This window comes from Eutrigla gurnardus (assembly GCF_963514095.1).
Source record: "Eutrigla gurnardus genome assembly, chromosome: 1".
NCBI lineage: Eukaryota > Metazoa > Chordata > Actinopteri > Perciformes > Triglidae > Eutrigla > Eutrigla gurnardus.
The window spans coordinates 37026820-37050424 of NC_139915.1; the positions used below are offsets into that span (position 1 = coordinate 37026820).

The 23605-nt window shown below is 45.9% G+C and overlaps 4 protein-coding genes across 4 annotated transcripts; 3 read left to right on the forward strand and 1 right to left on the reverse strand.

Annotated features, from left to right (window-relative positions):
- Positions 1–268: 268 nt before the first annotated feature.
- LOC311017415 (chymotrypsin B-like) lies at positions 269–2620 on the forward strand. The gene is made up of 7 exons (XM_084015734.1): positions 269–510; positions 600–703; positions 1165–1244; positions 1738–1819; positions 1899–2079; positions 2192–2325; positions 2436–2620. Exons 1-7 carry the CDS (start codon positions 459–461, stop codon positions 2595–2597), a joined length of 795 nt encoding a protein of 264 aa, XP_083871860.1. The 5' UTR covers positions 269–458; the 3' UTR covers positions 2598–2620.
- Positions 2621–9820: 7200 nt separating this feature from the next.
- Positions 9821–11986, forward strand: LOC311017422 (chymotrypsin A-like). Its single transcript, XM_084015751.1, has 7 exons — positions 9821–9906; positions 10643–10746; positions 10824–10903; positions 10981–11059; positions 11148–11328; positions 11585–11718; positions 11801–11986. The coding sequence occupies exons 1-7, from the start codon at positions 9855–9857 to the stop codon at positions 11960–11962; spliced, it is 792 nt and encodes a 263-aa protein (XP_083871877.1). The 5' UTR covers positions 9821–9854; the 3' UTR covers positions 11963–11986.
- Positions 11987–15987: 4001 nt separating this feature from the next.
- Positions 15988–18158, forward strand: LOC311017425 (chymotrypsin A-like). Its single transcript, XM_084015764.1, has 7 exons — positions 15988–16073; positions 16810–16913; positions 17003–17082; positions 17160–17238; positions 17327–17507; positions 17743–17876; positions 17959–18158. The coding sequence occupies exons 1-7, from the start codon at positions 16022–16024 to the stop codon at positions 18118–18120; spliced, it is 792 nt and encodes a 263-aa protein (XP_083871890.1). The 5' UTR covers positions 15988–16021; the 3' UTR covers positions 18121–18158.
- Positions 18159–18709: 551 nt separating this feature from the next.
- Positions 18710–20548, reverse strand: agrp (agouti related neuropeptide). Its single transcript, XM_084011958.1, has 3 exons — positions 20319–20548; positions 19100–19197; positions 18710–18965 (listed from the first exon to the last, which is right to left on the reverse strand). Exons 1-3 carry the CDS (start codon positions 20455–20457, stop codon positions 18774–18776), a joined length of 429 nt encoding a protein of 142 aa, XP_083868084.1. The 5' UTR covers positions 20458–20548; the 3' UTR covers positions 18710–18773.
- Positions 20549–23605: the final 3057 nt, after the last annotated feature.

Sequence of the window (23605 nt, forward strand, 5' to 3'; positions counted from 1 at the left end):
ATTCTACTATTACTGTGTACTTCTGTTAGTACAATTTTTAAAATTAACAAATGCAGGAGAGAAGTTTGGTTTTACATCAGAAATGTTCTGGGACCAAACTCAGATGAATGTGCAGCTTTAATAAAGACAAGCTGTTATCTTTCATCACGACTGACTTTTATTCTATATATTTTTTATTCTGCACTCGTTTAGTGTGAACACATGATGTTTGTATAACAGGTCTGGGATCTGATCTAGATCTGGTTGGTGTGTGCTTCAGTCGTCACCAGCCAATCAGAGAGCCAGGAGGTTGGGGGGCGTGTTACCCGTGAGAACGCTGCCTCGCGTCCCGTCTGATCTCCAGCTGACAGCTGAGGGGACACACCTCCGCCCGCTCTGATTGGTTGGGGCCCATCCTGTTTCAAGGATAAAAGAGCAGCTCGGCCCTTCAGTGCCTCATCGTCGTCATCGTCGTCGCCATGGCCTTCCTCTGGATCATCTCCTGCCTCGCCTTCGTCAGCGCCGCTTACGGTGAGACTCTGACCTCACTGATGACCTTCCGTCCCTAAAACGCCTCTTTGTTGCTGGTTCACGTTGAATGTCTGGTGTTGTGCTCTCAGGCTGCGGTACCCCCGCCATCCCCCCCGAGGTGACCGGCTACGCCCGCATCGTCAACGGCGAGGAGGCGGTGCCTCACTCCTGGCCCTGGCAGGTGTCTCTGCAGGTGAATATTTGGCTGCGTCCCAAATTCCATAGCCCCATGCTAATTAGTGAGTATTAAACAGTATCCCACAATGCAACACGGGAGTGATTGCACTAGTTATCAAACTCATAACAGACGAGGACGAACAGCCCTGTAACGCTTCAGTGTTGTTTTTCAACAAGCTCTGCTCACAAATCATCGCTGGTCGTATAACTTTGGCAAAGGTTGCCATGGTTACGCCTCTCCAACCGGCTTCCAGGACCCGATCATGCCAGTTCATACAAAATTACAAACAACTATTTATTCACACAGAAGTATTATCTTCTTCTTCTTTTGTTAGTATAGTTAGTATTGTTAGTATTAGTAGTATTGTTAGTATTCGTAGTATTCGTAGTATTCGTAGTATTCGTAGTATTCGTAGTATTGTTAGTATTACTCCTCTCCTGGTGGTTTTTCAGTGAGTTAATGTTGTTTCCTCTCAGCAAGCGTCCGGCTTCCACTTCTGCGGAGGATCTCTGATCAACGAGAACTGGGTGGTGACCGCTGCTCACTGCAACGTCAGGTCAGTGCGACACCTGTCTGTCTGACTTCCTGTCTGTCTGACTTCCTGTCTGCTGCCCGCCGGTCCGGCTGAACACTTGAACAACTCAAACCAATGGTTTCATCCGTCATCTCTTTAATCCAGCTGGCTGCTGGAGGTTTCATCAAACAATCAGGACGAATTATAGAGTCGTATCACAGCCAAGCAGCAACGCCCCTAGTGGACATCAGGAGAAGTACATGCAGCGCTCCCACTCGACAAATCGTAGAAAATGGTTCGATGTGATGAAAGATAGTAAAAGTACAATTAAGAAGCCGCAGATTGAAGTCTAATAGAATGTATGAGATAAAAAAGTCTATTACAGATTTATTATAAGCTCAGTCTTGTCGTCCACATTAACTGACACGAGGATCGAAACCATTAAAAAGGAGGAAGTGTCCTGAGGAAGCTATGAGGTTTTGCAGGATGTGGTTTGTGTGGACTGGCCCTTTAAAGAACAGCTTCCTGTTTCCAGGACGTACCACCGCGTGGTCGCGGGGGAGCACAACAAGGGCTACGGCTCTACTGAGGAGGTCCAGGTGCTGAAGCCCGCCAAGGTGAGAACACCCCCACCGGCCAATCGGTTTTCACAACACCCCGTTGCCTCCCCCACTAACCCAACCCCCCCCCCTCCAGGTGTTCACCCACCCCAAGTGGAACCCCAGAACCATCAACAATGACATCACCCTCATCAAGCTGGCAACCCCCGCCCGCATGGGCACCAACGTGTCCCCCGTCTGCCTCGCCGAGTCTACTGATGTCTTCGCCGCTGGCATGACCTGCGTGACCTCTGGATGGGGTCTGACCCGCTACAACGGTGAGGACCCCAAACACCAAAACACCCATTTGACTCATTGCGGCAACTTTTTCCTGAAAACCAATCGGTGTTAAACGCATGTTGTTGAACCCACGCTGCCGGTCCTCCACAGCTCCCGGTACTCCCAACATCCTGCAGCAGGCGGCGCTGCCGCTGCTGTCCAACGAGCAGTGCAAGACTCACTGGGGCAGCAACATCTCAGACGTGATGATCTGCGCTGGAGGAGCTGGAGCCACTTCCTGCATGGTGAGGCCCCTCCCACCTCGGTCCTGTTTTTAGTTGTACGGTTCTTCTTGAATTCACTCCGCCAGCCTTCACTGTTGGTTTTCCTCATGATGGGTTTGTTTGGGTCTCAGGGCGACTCTGGCGGACCTCTGGTCTGTGAGAAGGACAACGCCTGGACTCTGGTGGGCATCGTCTCCTGGGGAAGCAGCCGCTGCTCCACCTCCACCCCCGCCGTCTACGCCCGTGTCACCGAGCTGCGTGGCTGGGTCGACCAGATCCTCGCCGCCAACTAACTGCTGACGGGAAGCAGCCCCCGACCCGACCCGACCGGGACCCCCAACACATCCCGCCTATGACTGGGTGGACAAATAATGATAATAAAAACACTGAACATCACTGACTGTGTTTGTGGTTTTAATGAACGTTTATTTGGATGAAAACAGGATTCTTTTACTTGAGGAATACTTTACATTTAACAGTGTTTGACACACAGTATTACTACAGTAAAGATCAGACTACTATTACACTATGAGACATAAGGTGTTTTATTGATTTTCACAACATTTAAAATTATGTATGGGGCAATGCTTTAATCACGGGGTCATGGGTTCGACCCCCGGCTCCTGTAGTCCACGTGTTGTAGAACACTAGACCCCAAACTGGTGGTCAGATCTGCACGTGTGTGTGTGTGTTCACTATTCACAATGGTGTTTAGTACAAACAGCAGAGCAGCGTGACCTGTGACCTCTTTCAATCAATTAATTTCAATCAACATCATCACATGACTGATGACGTCATCATCAACAATAACAACAACGTAGAAACAGAACAAAATACACATAAACACGTGTAAATCTATTCCAAGAACGTGAATCGTTTTTAAATTAATTTCAACGTGTTATAAGAACATAATGTAGCACCATGATGGGAAGTATATCACGCAAGTTTGTTAGTTATGTTAGTAACGTTACTAGTGTTATGTTGGTTTACCATATATGTGAGTAAGTTATATTAGTTATGTTTGTTATGATAGTTAGTTATGTTGGTTATGATAGTTATGTTGGTTATGATAGTTAGTTAAGTTGGTTATGATAGTTATGTTGGTTATGATAGTTAGTTATCTTGGTTATGATAGTTAGATATGTTGGTTATGATAGTTATGTTGGTAATGATAGTTAGTTATGTTGGTAATGATAGTTAGTTATCTTGGTAATGATAGTTATGTTGGTTATGATAGTTAGTTATGTTGGTTATGATAGTAATGTTGGTAATGATAGTTAGTTATGTTGGTTATGATAATTATGTTGGTTATGATAGTTATGTTGGCTATGATAGTTAGTTATGTTGGTTATGATAGTTAGTTATGTTGGTAATGATAGTTATGTTGGTTATGATAGTTAGTTATGTTGGTTATGATAGTTATATTGGTTATGATAGTTATGTTGGTTATGATAGTAATGTTGGTAATGATAGTTAGTTATGTTGGTTATGATAATTATGTTGGTTATGATAGTTATGTTGGTTATGATAGTTAGTTATGTTGGTTATGATAGTTATATTGGTTATGATAGTTATGTTGGTTGTGATAGTTATGTTGGTTGTGATAGTTATGTTGGTTATGATAGTTATATTGGTTATGATAGTTATGTTGGTTGTGATAGTTATGTTGGTTGTGATAGTTATGTTGGGTCTGGAGAAAGGAAGGAAGCTGCTTTGTCTCTTGTTGGTAAGTCAGAAACTAATTGTAGATTTGGGTTTAGGCATTGTGTGAGTAAAGCTAGTTGCAACATTTAGTCTTGTGCTGATAGCTTGTTGTTGACATCCTAGTGAAACTGCCTATGCTAAGTGAGTAATCAACTAAGTTTGAGCCAGCTCAGGTGTAGTGAATAGACTTGATTAGAGGGAGGGGTCACACACAGTACTTACGGTAAACTGAGCACTAAAAAGGCTGTCACTACAGCGTCAGCTGCAGCGTCTGGCCATCTGAACGAAGACAGTTGAACAAAGACAAGGGAGTCTATCTGCGGGAGTCAAGACAGTTGAACAAAGACAAGGGAGTCTATCTGCGGGAGTCAAGACAGTTGAACAAAGACAAGGGAGTCTATCTGCGGGAGTCAAGACAGTTGAACAAAGACAAGGGAGTCTATCTGCGGGAGTCAAGACAGTTGAACAAAGACAAGGGAGTCTATCTGCGGGAGTCCATCGAGGAAGGCATAACATCTTACCCCCCCTCGCAGCCATGTGTCTTATCCCAGTCAGGACATCACACTGGAGAAGATTTCACCGGAGACCCTTCACTTGAGGCTGTAACTCATCCAATCTCTGCTACCCACCATTCTCCACCGGTAAGGAACTTAGGAAGTACTGGGGGGGCTGTGGAGTCTGCAGTCAAGAAGGCCGACACCATTTCAGCCTATGCGTCCCTGCAGACTCTCCACTTCCTGGCCCTCACAGAGACCTGGATCACCCCAGAAAACACTGCCACTCCAGCTGCCCTTTCAACTGCCTACTCGTTTTCACACTCCCCAAGACGAACAGGGCGAGGAGGAGGAACTGGGCTCCTCATCTCACCCAGATGGTCCTACCAGGTCCTTCCTCTGGACCACCTACCCCGATGTACACTTGAATTCCACGCCGTCTCTGTCACCCTTCCTTTCAAACTCAACATCATAGTGATCTATCGCCCACCCGGTCCTCTCGGTGACTTTTTGGATGAGATGGATGCCCTCCTGAGCTGCTCCCCTGATGATGGCACACCACTCGTCGTCCTCGGTGACTTTAACATCCACTCGGGAAAGCTGCACTCATCTGATTTCATCAACTTCTTTTCCGCATTTGACCTTACACTCTCCCCCTCTCCACCAACTCACCGCGCCGGGAACCAACTTGACCTTGTCTTCACAAGATCCTGTGGCATCTCGGCACTCTCTGTTACCCCGCTCACCGTGTTCGACCACCACTTTGTGACTTTCCCCCTCCCCATTGAGCCCACCACATCCCTCCCCTCTACGCCTCGAATGGTCACCAGCCGCCGCAACCTGAAATCCCTCACTCCCTCCGCTCTCTCCTCAACTGTTATCTCCTCGCTACCATCCTCAGAACAGTTCTCCCTAATACCTACTGAGGAAGCCTCCTCCACCCTGATGTCCTCACTCTCCTCTTCTTTGGACACTCTCTGTCCCCCAATCTCACGACCTGCGCGATCATCTCCCTCCCCAGCTGTCTGAACCTCTGCGAACCAACAGATCATTGTTGCGAGCGTCAGAGAGAAAATGGAAGAAATCGGGCCAGCACGAGGACCTTGCTCACTACCACCTCCTCCTCTCTGACTTCACCTCAACTGTTTCGGCAGCTAAATCTGCCTTCTACCTGGCAAAGATCAACTCTTCTGCCTCCAACCCCAGGAAACTCTTCTCCGTGTTCTCCTCCCTCCTCACCCCTCCTACCCCTCCCCCCCCTTCCTCCCTTACTGCCGATGACTTTGCTACTTACTTTACCAAGAAAGTAAATGACATCAGCTCCTCATTTACGCCTATTCCCTCCCAGAAGACATCTCCCCCAACCCTCAACTCGGATGGTCTTACCAGCTTTACCCCCCTCACCTCTGAAGATGTTCAGGCACTTGTTACATCTAACCGTGCCACCACCTGCTCCCTCGACCCGATTCCCTCCTCTCTTCTCCAGGACATCTCACACGACATCTTGCCATTCCTCACCACCCTGATCAACTCCTCCCTCACCTCAGGTGTCATTCCAGCGGATTTTAAGACAGCTACCGTGAAGCCTCTCCTTAAAAAACCCACCCTAGACGCTACTGACATCCAAAGCTACAGACCTGTATCTCTTCTTTCATTCCTCTCTAAAACCTTGGAACGTGCCGCCTACAACCAACTGTCATCCTATCTCTCGCTGAACAACCTCCTAGACCCTAATCAATCAGGATTCAGGACTGCTCACTCCACTGCGACGGCCCTCCTCACGGTGACCGAGTCCCTGCGAGACGCCAGAGCCTCATCCCACTCCTCCGTTCTCGTTCTCCTCGACCTATCTGCTGCATTCAACACAGTCAACCACCAAATCCTCCTCTCCACTCTGGCTGAACTTGGCATAACTGACTCTGCTCTGGCCTGGTTTACATCATACCTGACAAATCGCACCTTTCAGGTCACATGGAATGGCTCTATGTCCAAACCCTGTTCTCTGGACACGGGTGTCCCTCAAGGCTCAGTATTAGGACCGCTTCTGTTCTCACTTAACACCACATCACTAGGTTCTGTTATCACATCGCATGGATTCTCCTACCATTGCTACGCAGATGACACCCAGCTGTTCCTCTCTTTTCCCCCGTCCTCTGACACTCACATTGCAACTCGCATCTCGGCAGCACGCATCCAATTCAAGACGATGACACTGGTCTTCAGGGCCATCAATGGAACGGCACCCATCTACCTTCAAACACTGGTCAAACCTCATGCCCCGAAGCGAGCACTTCGCTCCTCTACTTCAGCTGGCCGGCTGGTACCACCATCGCTGAAATCAAACAAATGTGGCTCAGCAAAGTCCAGACTCTTCTCTGTTCTGGTCCTCAGTGGTGGAACGAACTCCCGACTAATGTCAGGACAGCTGAGTCATTTGCCATTTTCCGAAAAAGGCTCAAGACTCACCTGTTCAGACTTCACCTCGGCTAGCATGACCCACTAACCCCCCCCCCCCCCCCCCCCCAAAAAAAAAAAAAAACCCTTACCTATAGCACTCTGATCGTAGCACTGTTGCTCTTGAAGTACTACTTTACTCAGATGAGGACCTAACACTTGTTCTATTTTTAGCTCTTACTTTATCGGCAATGATTCGTTGTGGTTTCTTTGTTTCCTTCTTTTGACAAATGTACTTATTGTAAGTCGCTTTGGACAAAAGCGTCTGCTAAATGACCTAAATGTAAATGTATGATAGTTATGTTGGTAATTATAGTTAGTTATGTTGGTTATGATAATTATGTTGGTTATGATAGTTATGTTGGTTATGATAGTTAGTTATGTTGGTTATGATAGTTATGTTGGTTATGATAGTTAGTTATGTTGGTTATGATAATTATGTTGGTTATGATAGTTATGTTGGTTATGATAGTTAGTTATGTTGGTTATGATAGTTATGTTGGTTGTGATAGTTAGTTATGTTGGTAATGATAGTTAGTTATGTTGGTTATGATAGTAATGTTAGTTATGATAGTTAGTTATGTTGGTCATGATAGTTAGTTATGTTGGTCATGATAGTTAGTTATGTTGGTTATGATAGTTAGTTATGTTGGTTATGATAGTTATGTTGGTTATGATAGTTAGTTATGTTGGTTATGATAGTTAGTTATGTTGGTTATGATAGTAATGTTAGTTATGATAGTTAGTTATGTTGGTCATGATAGTTAGTTATGTTGGTAATGATAGTTAGTTATTTTGGTTATGATAGTTATTTTGGTTATGATAGTTAGTTATGTTGGTCATGATAGTTAGTTATGTTGGTTATGATAGTTAGTTATGTTGGTTATGATAGTTATGTTGGTTATGATAGTTAGTTATGTTGGTAATGATAGTTAGTTATGTTGGTTATGATAGTTATGTTGGTTATGATAGTTATGTTAGTTATGATAGTTAGTTATGTTGGTCATGATAGTTAGTTATGTTGGTTATGATAGTTATGTTGGTTATGATAGTTATGTTGGTTATGATAGTTATGTTAGTTATGATAGTTAGTTATGTTGGTTATGATAGTTAGTTATGTTGGTTATGATAGTTATGTTGGTTATGATAGTTAGTTATGTTGGTAATGATAGTTAGTTATGTTGGTTATGATAGTTATGTTGGTTATGATAGTTATGTTAGTTATGATAGTTAGTTATGTTGGTCATGATAGTTAGTTATGTTGGTTATGATAGTTATGTTGGTTATGATAGTTATGTTGGTTATGATAGTTAGTTATGTTGGTAATGATAGTTAGTTATGTTGGTTATGATAGTTATGTTGGTTATGATAGTTATGTTAGTTATGATAGTTAGTTATGTTGGTCATGATAGTTAGTTATGTTGGTTATGATAGTTATGTTGGTTATGATAGTTAGTTATGTTGGTAATGATAGTTAGTTATGTTGGTTATGATAGTTATGTTGGTTATGATAGTTAGTTATGTTGGTTATGATAATTATGTTGGTTATGATAGTTATGTTGGTTATGATAGTTATGTTGGTTATGATAGTTAGTTAAGTTGGTTATGATAGTTATGTTGGTTATGATAGTTATGTTGGTTATGATAGTTAGTTAAGTTGGTTATGGTAGTTTATACACCCCCTGGTAAAAATGATGGAATCACCAGTCTTGGAGGATGTTCATTCAGTTGTTTAATGTTGTAGAAAAAGAGACGATCACAGACATGACACAAAACCAAAGTCATTTCAAATGGAAACCTTCTGGCTTTAAGAAAGACTAAAAGAAATCAAGAAAAGAAATGGTGGTCGTCAGTAACAGTTACTTTTAAAGACCAAGCAGAGGAAAACTGATGGAATCACTCTGTAAATTTACTTTATGAAAATTAACACCTGCATCAGATTAGATCTGCTGGTTAGTCTGCAGTTAAAAAGGGGTGATCACACCTTGGAGAGCTGCTGCAACAAGTGGATTGACATGAATCATGGCTCCAACACGAGAGATTATCAAACTCCTTAAAGACGGTAAATCATATGATAGTTATGTTGTTATATATAAATATATATACATATAGCCTACATACATACTGCACATCAACGGCGTCGGAGGAATTAACAAACATTTCTTTTGTAGTGACGATGGCAGTTTTGCAGACGCAGCTGCACATGTGTGTGACATCTCAAATCTCACACCTTTCCCCCTTGCACACACACACACACACACACACACACACGCCAATTTCGCTCAGGTTTTTAATGCTCAGGCCCCAAAAAGCCAATTAATTTCATCATAATAATAAACGACACAGTTACAAAGGGCCGTTGTCACAGCAGCATGATCAATGGAAGGTATCGGTGAAACCCGTCATGGAGGCGTGTGAGATGAACTGTTAAAGCATGCCTTTTGATTTGGTACATCATTTTAAATGTTAGGAACAAAGCGTTCGGGGGGACATTGATAATCCAGCTTCTTAATGAAGCCGATGAGAAGCTATCTGGTCTAATCTATGATTTCATGATCTCCTTGCATGTGTGTTGGGTTTTAAACTTGTGTTTCGGCTGCCGAATGGAAAAGCACTTTGTGCTGCGTGACATGACAGATGTTTTAGAAATAAAGTTAATTCATTTCGGACGTGGAATCATGAAAATGAATCTTTGGACTGTTGGACTAGAAGAAACAGTTGTCCCCACGTCGTCGACCTTCCTGTTCCAGCATCCACGAGGTGGAAAACACTCCGTCAGCTTCACCTGTCCTAACTCCCACGTCTCTCTGATAAGATGTCCCGCCCCGTCTCGTCCAATCACATCACTCCCTGGCTGTATAAAAGCTGCTGGCTCCGACAGACCGACACGATCAAGCCATGGCCTTCCTGTGGATCCTCTCCTGCCTCGCCTTCGCCGGCGCCGCCTACGGTGAGACAAACGCTTTCCTCAATGTATTTTAAACGTTAAACTTCCTCTTCTAAAAGTCCAGGGCCACGTTGAAATGTACAGAATCATGATTCATCCAATGAGTCACATCTTTGAGGGGCTAAACTTTGGATAACAAGTGGTGAAAATGATCTATTTTATGGGTCTGGCATATGGATGTTGCAGAAGGTTGGATAGAGCCCACGACAACGAGTTCATGAAGCCGACCATGCGGTACGCTTCACCTGTACGTCAGAAATGTGGAAAGGCAGGTTTAATATGTGGGGACGTAGAAAAGCCATTTTGAATGAAATGTGCCATGCTCGGGCATTTTATTTACCAAATCCAGACTCTACTTTAATGACCTCCTCTTAGACATTTGACCAGATGAACTTGAAAAACAACGGTAAAACCCTGATGATCAGAGGAATGGCTGAGGGAGTGAAGCATGCTGGGTAAAGAGGACAGAGTGAACAGAGCTGTAGCTGCATGTTGTTTCCCCAACAGTCAACGTATTTAGACGTTGGTGTCTTTAACAACCAGCAGAGGGCAGTGTGGCTGTGTGACAGAAACACCAAGTTCACAATGTGATAGATTCTTCTGATGACCTGCTGCTGGTGCAGTCAAGAGACGACAGAGAAAGTAGTCCACATGACGTCGTTAGAGGGAACATTCTGAAATAAAGACATTTGATTATTGTATTGAGGCTAACCCTCCGCTGTCATGATGATGTCACCAGGCTGCGGCTCTCCCGCCATCCCTCCCGTCATCACCGGTTACTCTCGTATCGTGAACGGCGAGGAGGCGGTGCCTCACTCCTGGCCCTGGCAGGTGTCCCTGCAGGTAAACACACACACACACACACACACACACACACACAGGTTGGTCCTGTGGTTTTACCTGTTTTCTCCTTGGTCCAGGACTACACCGGCTTCCACTTCTGCGGCGGCTCTCTCATCAATGAGAACTGGGTGGTGACGGCTGCTCACTGCAACGTCAGGTAAGGAGGCTGTCAGGTGATCGTCACGGTGGTTTGAAGAAAATGGCCGCCCCATGTTTCTGTCGTTCTCCCTGCAGGACTTCCCACCGCGTGATCCTCGGAGAACACGACCGCTCCTCCACCGCCGAGGACATCCAGGTCATGAAGATCGGCAAGGTTGGTGACAAACTGCATCCGGTCTTCTGGTCTCGTCGTGGCGGCTTCCTGTGCATCTGCCGGTCATAACAATTTCACTTCCTGTCAGGTGTTCAAGCACCCTCGCTACAACGGCTTCACCATCAACAACGACATCCTGCTCATCAAGCTGGCCACCCCGGCCCAGATGAACATGCGTATTTCCCCAGTGTGTGTGGCCGAGACCGGAGACGACTTCCCCGGAGGCATGAAGTGTGTGACCAGCGGCTGGGGCCTGACCCGCCACAACGGTGAGAGCACCTGCATCCGCTGGCCAATCGGTGTAGAGTAGAGGCGGGGCTCCTGTGTCAGCTGTCTGAGTGGAGTGAACAAAGCAGCAGTACTGGTTCTTTGATCCGTGAGAACCCTGGTTTAACACAAACAACCCGGCAGTCAAAGCTGCACGATGCTTATTGTATCAGGGCCAATGCCATGCCTTGACCACTGGGGGCAGCATGTAGACCAACAGAATGCCTGTAGTAATGTTTGAGTGTTTGTGCGTTGCAGCTCCTGACACCCCCGCCCTGCTGCAGCAGGCCTCCCTCCCCCTGCTCACCAACGAGCAGTGCCGTCGTTTCTGGGGCAACAAGATCAGCAACCTGATGATCTGCGCCGGAGCCTCCGGAGCCTCCTCCTGCATGGTGGGTGGTGCAGATGTTAAACACATGTAACGGTGTTCGTCCAGAGGTTGTGTGTGTTAACATTGTGTGTTCATTTGTTCAGGGTGACTCTGGCGGTCCTCTGGTCTGTCAGAAGTCTGGAGCCTGGACCCTGGTCGGTATCGTGTCCTGGGGCAGCGGAACCTGCACTCCCACCATCCCCGGCGTGTACGCCCGCGTGACCGAGCTCCGTGCCTGGATGGATCAGACCATCGCTGCTAACTGAGCATGTGCGACAGTTTGAACCTGATCACCAATAAACGCTGAGACTCTGAAACCGATCTGTCGTTGTCATGTGTTCACGTTTCTTTATTTTGAACCTGAAGAAATACTGGATGGATGACTGGATATCAGCCGGATCACCGGGTTCAGTACAGAATAACAAATACATAAATATTACAGCTTCTGCAGTAAAACGTGGTTAAAGGGTTTAAATTAGCCTCACATACACAGGAAGCCACTGCTGAATTATTTCTCTAGTTAAACATCTTTGCTTTGACTCTGTAACAATGAAATGATAGCAATCACATCTATGAGGAAGAAGTCAGTCTGATGACTTTCAAAATGTTCTGTCCAGCCTCGCAACATGCAGTTATGGTGTACCACAGGGAGGTATACTTGGACCTTTACTGTTTGACATATAAATGAATAACATTCCAACAAAGCTGTAAAAGTTTAGAATCCGTCTGTATGCAGATGATTTAGTTCTTTACTACTCAGAGAGAATGACTAACCGGAGATGGGGAAACCTAAAATTGCTTTACATATACTGTATTTTTTGTATGATTTTGTGTGTAAAATGTGTTCTCTTCTGTGTCTTTGGTTGCTGAATATTTACAGTGTGTGGTCTGTAGTAAGGATTACTTTGAATGGTTAGGAACATTATTTGTTGAGATTAACACTTCAGTGTTTTATGTCGGACATATTGGAAAGAACGTATTTTCTTATATCATTTAATGCAGAATTTTAATGGTATGAAACACATATTTAAAAACACTGAGTATGGGGCGGCCCTGCATCAGAATGGCGTGAATTTTCCCAGCTATGCTGACGACACCAATCAATGAGTTAATGAGCAAGAACAAATGAAGATAAGACTGTGATCCTCCTAGTTGGCCCTCCAGATAAGAGGGATCCTGTTCTTGCTAAACTGGGACATCTGGCCTCTCAGACATGAATTCATACGTTGACAGCATTTTACTTTCTGACCTCAATTTTAAATCTCATTCATTGACCAAAACTGCCTTTTATCATCAATATGATGAAGGGTTTAACTCTTCTAAGCCAGCAGAATGCAAAAAAACGTCTTCAGGCTTTAGTTCTAGTCGGCGTAACTCACTGACCTATCAAAAGCATTGAAAAACATGGTATTCTGAAAGCTGCTTCCAGGGTTTTAACAAAAACGATGATGTTTGATGATCCCACACAAACTCTCATGTTCATAACAAATGTGAAGTGAAATCTTTGCACCTAGAACCCGTCAACCAGACTCCATTCAGAAAACCAGCATTTTAAAAGTATTTATCTTGTGGTCTTACAGACAGACCTAACAAAGCATGACTCAGCACTTTTTACTGATCCCCATCATGATGGAGTTATTTCAGCATCCTTTTCATCTGGTTATTGATATTAAATCACAGATCAATACTTGATTCTGGTTCCTCCAGCTGTGGTGAACCAGCCCACGTGGGTCTTGCTAGATCCAGTGAGTCCAGCTTGGTGAAATCCACGAGCACCTCTGGATGATATCATGATGATGTCATGAACCCAGACAGGATGGGGTCTGGTTTCGTGGTGGATCTGGGACTTCAACATGTACAAAGCAGCAATAGTGGTCATTTCAGCCCTGATGGAGGAGACCTGGTTGGAGGTCTACATGGAGGAGACCTGGTTGGGAGTCTATGTGGAGGAGACCTGGTAAGGGGTCTACGTGGAGGAGACCTGGTTGGGGTCTACGTGGAGGGAGGCCTGGTTGGGGTAAACGTGGAGGAGACCTGGTTGGGGTCTATGTGGAGGAGACCTGTTTGGGGTCTACGTGGAGGGAGGCCTGGTTGGGGTAAACGTGGAGGAGACCTGGTTGGGGTCTACGTGGAGGAGGCCTGGTTGGGTCTACGTGGAGGTGACCTGGTTGGAGGTCTACGTGGAGGAGACCTGGTTGGGTCTACGTGGAGGAGACCTGGTTGGGTCTACGTGGAGGTGACCTGGTTGGGTCTACGTGGAGGAGACCTAGTTGGGGTCTATGTGGAGGAGACCTGGTTGGGTCTATGTGGAGGACACCTGGTTGGGTCTACGTGGAGGAGACCTAGTTGGGGTCTACGTGGAGGAGACCTAGTTGGGGTCTATGTGGAGGAGACCTAGTTGGGTCTACGTGGAGGGAGGCCTGGTTGGGTCTACGTGGAGGAGACCTGGTTGGGTCTACCTGGAGGGAGGCCTGGTTGGGTCTACGTGGAGGAGACCTGGTTGGGTCTACGTGGAGGGAGGCCTGGTTGGGTCTACGTGGAGGGAGGCCTGGTTGGGTCTACGTGGAGGAGACCTGGTTGGATCTATGTGGAGGAGACCTGATTGGGTCTACGTGGAGGAGACCTGGTTGGGTCTACGTAGAGGAGACCTGTTGGGGGTCTACGTGGAGGAGACCTGGTTTGGTGTACGTGGAGGAGACCTGGTTGGGTCTACGTAGAGGAGACCTGGTTGGGGGTCTACGTGGAGGAGACCTGGTTGGGTCTACGTGGAGGGAGGCCTGGTTGGGTCTACGTAGAGGAGACCTGGTTGGGTCTAGTAGAGGAGACCTGGTTGGGGGTCTACGTGGAGGAGACCTGGTTGGGTCTACGTGGAGGGAGGCCTGGTTGGGTCTACGTGGAGGAGACCTAGTTGGGTCTACGTGGAGGAGACCTGGTTGGGTCTACGTGGAGGAGACCTAGTTGGGTCTACGTGGAGGAGACCTGGTTGGGTCTACGTGGAGGGAGCCCTGGTTGGGTCTACGTGGAGGAGACCTGGTTGGGTCTACGTGGAGGAGACCTAGTTGGGTCTACGTGGAGGAGACCTGGTTGGGTCTACGTGGAGGGAGGCCTGGTTGGGTCTACGTGGAGGAGACCTGGTTGGGTCTACGTAGAGGAGACCTGGTTGGGGGTCTACGTGGAGGAGACCTGGTTGGGTCTATGTGGAGGAGACCTGGTTGGGTCTACGTGGAGGAGACCTGGTTGGGTCTACGTGGAGGAGACCTGGTTGGGTCTACGTGGAGGAGACCTGGTTGGGTCTACGTGGAGGAGACCTAGTTGGGTCTACGTGGAGGAGACCTGGTTGGGTCTACGTGGAGGAGACCTGGTTGGGTCTACGTGGAGGAGACCTGGTTGGGTCTACGTGGAGGGAGGCCTTCCCTCCTGTGAGTAAACACAAATGATCCCAAGGTCAAACTTGTTCAAGTAACACGAGGCAAAGCTTGAGGTTTGGCGTGAACGTGACCTATCTGTTCCCGAGGTCACCACTAAACCTTAGGGAAGCTACGTTCAGACACCACACCCCCATGATGTGGAACAGTGCCATTAATTATCACACCTTGAGTTTTAAACAACGCAAAATGCACCTTTAAATAAAGCCTATAACTTGCTTCTGGCTGTTTCTTCTCTTTTCTGCTCGTATCAGACGTTCTGACTGAAGTACCACTCGTTTGCTTCGCTCCTCCTCGTGTGTGTTTGGCTTCTGAACTTGTTTTCGGCTGCTGAATCGTGAAGCACTTGGTGCTGCAGGAAAGAGGTTTGAGAAATCAAGTTCATTCATTGACAGAATAATGAACTGCCTGACTCTGTTTTATGTCTTGGACTCTGAAACTTATATTTAATAAAAAAATGTTCATGATGAAGACCAATCAATTCGCTGACACAGCACTAATCAGATTAATCAATCATTAAAATAGTGCTGGGTAGCAGCTTCACTTTGGACACTTTGTTGGTCTTTAGTCGAATTCATCAGAATCAGACATCCAACTAAAACAGAGATAACAAACTGAATAAAAGACATAAACATAACATTACTACAGATATAAATAGAAGTCTATGTTCAGCACAAGATATGAGAGGATTGATATAAAATCCTGAGTTTTCTGGACAGTCGTTCCCCCCATCTCTGACCTTCCTGTTCCAGCATCCACGAGGTGGAAAACACTCCGTCAGCTTCACCTGTCCTAACTCCCACGTCTCTCTGATAAGATGTCCCGCCCCGTCTCGTCCAATCACATCACTCCCTGGCTGTATAAAAGCTGCTGGCTCCGACAGACCGACACGATCAAGCCATGGCCTTCCTGTGGATCCTCTCCTGCCTCGCCTTCGCCGGCGCCGCCTACGGTGAGACAAACGCTTTCCTCAATGTATTTTAAACGTTAAACTTCCTCTTCTAAAAGTCCAGGGCCACGTTGAAATGTACAGAATCATGATTCATCCAATGAGTCACATCTTTGAGGGGCTAAACTTTGGATAACAAGTGGTGAAAATGATCTATTTTATGGGTCTGGCATATGGATGTTGCAGAAGGTTGGATAGAGCCCACGACAACGAGTTCATGAAGCCGACCATGCGGTACGCTTCACCTGTACGTCAGAAATGTGGAAAGGCAGGTTTAATATGTGGGGACGTAGAAAAGCCATTTTGAATGAAATGTGCCATGCTCGGGCATTTTATTTACCAAATCCAGACTCTACTTTAATGACCTCCTCTTAGACATTTGACCAGATGAACTTGAAAAACAACGGTAAAACCCTGATGATCAGAGGAATGGCTGAGGGAGTGAAGCATGCTGGGTAAAGAGGACAGAGTGAACAGAGCTGTAGCTGCATGTTGTTTCCCCAACAGTCAACGTATTTAGACGTTGGTGTCTTTAACAACCAGCAGAGGGCAGTGTGGCTGTGTGACAGAAACACCAAGTTCACAATGTGATAGATTCTTCTGATGACCTGCTGCTGGTGCAGTCAAGAGACGACAGAGAAAGTAGTCCACATGACGTCGTTAGAGGGAACATTCTGAAATAAAGACATTTGATTATTGTATTGAGGCTAACCCTCCGCTGTCATGATGATGTCACCAGGCTGCGGCTCTCCCGCCATCCCTCCCGTCATCACCGGTTACTCTCGTATCGTGAACGGCGAGGAGGCGGTGCCTCACTCCTGGCCCTGGCAGGTGTCCCTGCAGGTAAACACACACACACACACACACACACACACACACACACACACACACAGGTTGGTCCTGTGGTTTTACCTGTTTTCTCCTTGGTCCAGGACTACACCGGCTTCCACTTCTGCGGCGGCTCTCTCATCAATGAGAACTGGGTGGTGACGGCTGCTCACTGCAACGTCAGGTAAGGAGGCTGTCAGGTGATCGTCACGGTGGTTTGAAGAAAATGGCCGCCCCATGTTTCTGTCGTTCTCCCTGCAGGACTTCCCACCGCGTGATCCTCGGAGAACACGACCGCTCCTCCACCGCCGAGGACATCCAGGTCATGAAGATCGGCAAGGTTGGTGACAAACTGCATCCGGTCTTCTGGTCTCGTCGTGGCGGCTTCCTGTGCATCTGCCGGTCATAACAATTTCACTTCCTGTCAGGTGTTCAAGCACCCTCGCTACAACGGCTTCACCATCAACAACGACATCCTGCTCATCAAGCTGGCCACCCCGGCCCAGATGAACATGCGTATTTCCCCAGTGTGTGTGGCCGAGACCGGAGACGACTTCCCCGGAGGCATGAAGTGTGTGACCAGCGGCTGGGGCCTGACCCGCCACAACGGTGAGAGCACCTGCATCCGCTGGCCAATCGGTGTAGAGTAGAGGCGGGGCTCCTGTGTCAGCTGTCTGAGTGGAGTGAACAAAGCAGCAGTACTGGTTCTTTGATCCGTGAGAACCCTGGTTTAACACAAACAACCCGGCAGTCAAAGCTGCACGATGCCATGCCTTGACCACTGGGGGCAGCATGTAGACCAACAGAATGCCTGTAGTAATGTTTGAGTGTTTGTGCGTTGCAGCTCCTGACACCCCCGCCCTGCTGCAGCAGGCCTCCCTCCCCCTGCTCACCAACGAGCAGTGCCGTCGTTTCTGGGGCAACAAGATCAGCAACCTGATGATCTGCGCCGGAGCCTCCGGAGCCTCCTCCTGCATGGTGGGTGGTGCAGATGTTAAACACATGTAACGGTGTTCGTCCAGAGGTTGTGTGTGTTAACATTGTGTGTTCATTTGTTCAGGGTGACTCTGGCGGTCCTCTGGTCTGTCAGAAGTCTGGAGCCTGGACCCTGGTCGGTATCGTGTCCTGGGGCAGCGGAACCTGCACTCCCACCATCCCCGGCGTGTACGCCCGCGTGACCGAGCTCCGTGCCTGGATGGATCAGACCATCGCTGCTAACTGAGCATGTGCGACAGTTTGAACCTGATCACCAATAAACGCTGAGACTCTGAAACCGATCTGTCGTTGTCATGTGTTCACGTTTCTTTATTTTGAATCTGAAGAAATACTGGATGGATGACTGGATATCAGCCGGATCACCGGGTTCAGTACAGAATAACAAATACATAAATATTACAGCTTCTGCACTAAAACGTGGTTAAAGGGTTTAAATTAGCCTTACATAAACAGGAAGAAGAGGTCAGTTTGTTGACTTTCAAAATGTTCTGTCCAGCCTCGCAACATGCAGTTATGGTGTACCACAGGGAGATATACTTGGACCTTTACTGTTTGACATATAAATGAATAACATTCCAACATAGCTGTAAAAGTTTAGAATCCATCTGTATGCAGATGATTCAGTTCTTTACTCCTCAGAGAGAATGAATAACGTGATACTTATTATAGCTTATAGCTGTAGATATACTTGTTTCTTAATGAATAAGTGAACACGTTGATGTGTGTGTTTACTGACACAAAGCACATTAAAGTGACATCTGAAAATGTATTTTTACTCAGCCGTCATTTAATACACAAAGAGCACATTTTATCCAACGAGTCACAGAGGGAGCGTCAACATGTTTCCTGTCAGCAGCATGTCATTGCTGCATCTTGTTATCAGGTGCGCCTGGGTGGGCAGGCGTGGCCGACCCGGCGGCAGTAGCAGATGGCATTGAAGAAGCGGCAGTAGCAGGTGTCACAGGGGTCACAGCAGGGCATCGGGTAACCCAGACACGACTGCTGGTGGGGGATGCAGCGACGAGGTGAACGCATGGCCCGACCCTGCAGCTGCAAGGCTGCTGACGAGTCCTGGAAAACAGCAAGTAAATGTCCAAAAACAGGAACTCACTGCAGTCAACTCTAGACACTCTTGTCAAGAAAGAAACTTCAGGTTTTTGTGCTCTTTGATAAAATCATGGAGACTACTGTATCTTTAACTGTACCTCATCATAGGACCCTGTGTCTATCAGGAAACGATCCTCCACTGAGTCAATAGGTAAGAGGGCGGGGACTTGCATGGGGTTGGAGGCGGGGCTTCTCTCTGAAGGACACAGGAAACAAAGCTACTGTGTGAAGGTATGGACTGGCATTTTAAACCAGTTGAAGAAGCAACAGTGTTAAATGCACGGTATAAATTAAAATCCATGGTTATTACTGTCTTGTCTTCATACATTTAAAACTATACCAATCTTTCTACTGACATAGTGGTTCCACAAAAATGTATAGTCCAGCTTCTGCAGTACATAAAGTTGTAAAGACTTCAAATCAGCCTTAAATACTCACAGTCAGTCACTGCTTTGTTTTTATTTCTCCACTTAAAAAGCTTGCATATAAATGAATAACCTTCCAACACAGCTGACAAGCTCATAATCCGTCTGTATGCAGATGATACAGTTATTTCCTCCTCAAAGAGAATGACTAACAGGAGGAAAAGCTGCCTTATGATTTCGAGTCAGTAACACCCCAAACACTTTGAGAAGTAATCTAGGGTTACGATATCTAGGCCTTCTTAGTTCAGTGTGAAACTGTGGAACCTGCATAAGACGGAGGTCTTCATAGACTCTCCTGGTTTATGGGCATTACGCAGATTAAAAGCATATTTAAACAGGATAGTCTTTACCCATTGGAGGTGTGTGATTCTTGTGATTCATTTGCATGTGATTCTATTTTTCAAACTGCTCTGTCATGATTACATTTGTACAAAACAGGGAAATTAACGGCAAAAAGCCACAGTTGTTTTTCAGAACACTGTTCTTTGAGCTTAAACACGGCAAATAAATTTAAATACTATACTTTGCACTGTAAAATAAAGTAGCAACCCGATCTCATTGGGTGGAATGGACAAACGTGCATTATAGTGTGCAACAAAAAGGCCAAAACCTTAAGACAGAAAACTTCATTACACTTTTCAACCTTGACAAAGCCAACACAAACAAACCAGATCCGCTCCTTCTGTTCTTTCCTTTCACAATAAAAGCCCATGACATATACACTATCTAACTGTTCACCCGAGGGATAAAACAGCTTCCAGTGGCTCAGACAGACTGCTGCTCGTTTGTCCTCTGCCTGCATGGATCTATTCAAGCCTTTGAGTAGCACATGAAACCTTTCAGCCCTGCTCTGGTGCCAGGGGAGCTCTCTGATTGGACGGGTGACACTGACCGAGGTCAGACAGGTACGAGGTGTCGCTCCGGCGGCTGGCGGCTGGACCGGCATCCAACTGGATGTTTCCATGAACCAGAGAGGAAGAGAGACGCAGCAGACTGAAGGACCAACAGCACAGCAGCACAGAGCCAAACATCCTGCTGTCAGACAGGAGAAGAAGAAGAAGAAGAAGAAGAAGAAGAAGAAGAAGAAGAAGAAGAAGAAGAAGAAGAAGAAGAAGAAGAAGAAGAAGAGATGCTCTCCAACACAATTCCCACAATCTCAGCTTCTCCTCCGAGAGCCTCTGAAAGAATGAAACCAGGACAGGGTTCAGATTATTTCTTTATGACACGTTTTTATGAAGCGAGTTTAGAGAAAAAGTTTCTCCATAAACACATAAATATATTTCATTTACATTCGCAGAATTCCCTAATTAAGGCCAACATAGATAGTTTGCTTTCTTCACAGAATGTTCGAAGTAAAACTAATTAAATCTTTTGGTTTTCCTCACAGAGTCAAGACAACCGATTTTTTTTAGTTTTCATCAGTTAACACAATAAGGCCAATTGAAATCTAATCTTACTTAATAAATGCTACCTAAATCTTTTATATACTGTACCTTCTAATGAAAGTTTTAATTTGAAATTCAATATCAAATGTAACAAATCAAATTTCCTAATGGCAATAACAGTTACAATTAATTGTATTATTTTATTTTGTTTTTAATTGTGTGATTGAATTGATTTAATATTCTATTATTTTATTCCTTTTATTTTATGCATTTCTTTCAACTAAGTCAAAATAAATTAGAAGCTGTATCAAGTATCAATAAATGTTGGATGATATAATTGAGTTGTATTTTCTATTATTTAATTCAGTTTTCCTATTATTTTATTTCATGTGTTTCTTTAAAAGAAGTTAAAGTAAATGAAGAGAGAGAGGGAGAGAGAGGGAGAGAGAGAGAGGTGACTCACCTGTTGCTGTGACTCTTTGCTGTCTCTCTCTCTCTGGACGGGACGACGGGCGATTTAAAGGCGGGAGGAGGTCACATGACCAGCTGAGGGGGGTGGGGGGGGGGGTGGGCTGGTAAATCACGTCATCGAATCATAATCACAATGTCAAGTCAATTTGTCTTATTTGGATGGAAGTGTTTCCTCCTCCTCCTCTCCTCGTGTGTTATGTTTCTATATTCTCCCCCTGTGTTTCCACCCTCTTGTGTGTCGGGTTATTAAAACCATAATGCTTGTATGTTTATATTTCTTCTTCCTGTGGTAACAACGTTCACATGAAGCTGATTCTGGTTCCACCCTCGTCTTCTTCAGGAAATGAGACAGGAAATGAGATGTGACAAAGGGCATCACAAAAAGACCCAGAGACCAACAGGGACCCCCAGAGACCGCCAGAGACACCCAGAGACCACCAGATACCACCAGAGACCCCCTGAGACCCCCAGAGACCACCAGAGACCAGAAGCGCCCAGAGACCAGAGACCAGGTCAGGTCAAGTTTTTGAAAGTTAAACATTTCTTAATTTCACTCAATAATTCAAAGAGAAAACAGGATAATCCAATAAAAAAACTCATTTGTTTGTTTATGAGATCCATCCATCCATCCATTGTCTACCGCTTATCCTGTATTCAGGGTCGTGGGGGGGCTGGACCCGATCCCAGCTGTCATTGGGCGAAGGCAGGGTACACCTGGACTGGTCACCAGTCTATCACAGGGCTAACATATAGAGACAAACGACCATTCACACTCACATTCACACCTACGGGACATTTAGAGTCACCAATGAACCTATCCCCATCCTGCATGTCTTTGGACTGTGGGAGGAAGCTGGAGAACCCGGAGAGAACCCACGCTTACACGGGGAGAACATGCAAACTCCACACAGAAGGAACCTGGGCCGACCCAGGAATCGAACCCAGGACCCTCTTGCTGTGAGGCGACAGTGCTACCTACTACACCACCGTGCAGCCCATGTTTATGAGATAATAATAATAAAAATAACAACAACAATAATAATGACAATAAGACGTCATGTAGGTCTGCAGATCTGTGAGACATGACTCCCTGTTTGTTTTCTGTGTATTTTTTTTTTTTTTCAATCGCTAACAAGTGCTTACCCATACTTCAGATACTTTTTTCTAAACTCTTAACACAGACTCTACAAAACACAATTGGCCAAATAGATCATTTTCTTCTCAAAAACACATTTTGTTAAATATATACTAACTCTTCATTTCAAATACACTCAACAAAAATATAAACGCAACACTTTTGTTTTTGCTCCCATTTTTCATGAGATGGACTTAAAGATCTAAAATTCATTCCAGATACACAATATTACCATTTCTCTCAAACATTGTTCACAAATCAGTCTAAATGTGTGATAGTGAGCACTTCTGCTTTGCTGAGATAATCCATCCCACCTCACAGGTGTGCCACATCAAGATGCTGATCTGACATCATGATTAGTGCACAGGTGTGCCTTAGACTGTCCACAATAAAAGGCCACCCTGAAATGTGCTTTTTTTTGCTTTATTGGGGGTCTGGGGACTCAGAACCAGTCAGTATCTGGTGTGACCACCATTTGCCTCATGCAGTGCAACACATCTTCTTCGCATAGAGTTTATCAGATTGTCAATTGTGGCCTGTGGAATGTTGGTCCACTCCTCTTCAATGGCTGTGCGAAGTTGCTGGATATTAGTGGGAACTGGTACACGCTGTCGTATACGCCGGTCAAGCACATCCCAAACATGCTCAATGGGTGACATGTCCGGTGAGTATGCTGGCCATGCAAGAACTGGGACATTTTCAGCTTCCAAGAATTGTGTACAGATCCTTGCAACATGGGGCCGTGCATTATCTTGCTGAAACATGAGGTGATGTTCATGGATGTATGGCACAACAATGGGCCTCAGGATCTCATCACGGTATCTCTGTGCATTCAAAATGCCATCAATAAAATGCACCTGTGTTCTTCGTCCATAACAGATGCCTGCCCATACCATAACCCCACCACCACCATGGGCCACTCGATCCACAACATTGACATCAGCAAAGCGCTCACCCACACGACGCCACACACGTTGTCTGCCATCTGCCCTGAACAATGTAAACCGAGATTCATCCGTGAAGAGAACACCTCTCCAACGTGCCAGACGCCATCGAATGTGAGCATTTTCCCACTCAAGTCTGTGACGGCGACGAGCTGGAGTCAGGTCAAGACCCCGATGAGGACGACGAGCATGCAGTTGAGCTTCCCTGAGACGGTTTCTGACAGTTTGTGCAGAAATTGTTTGG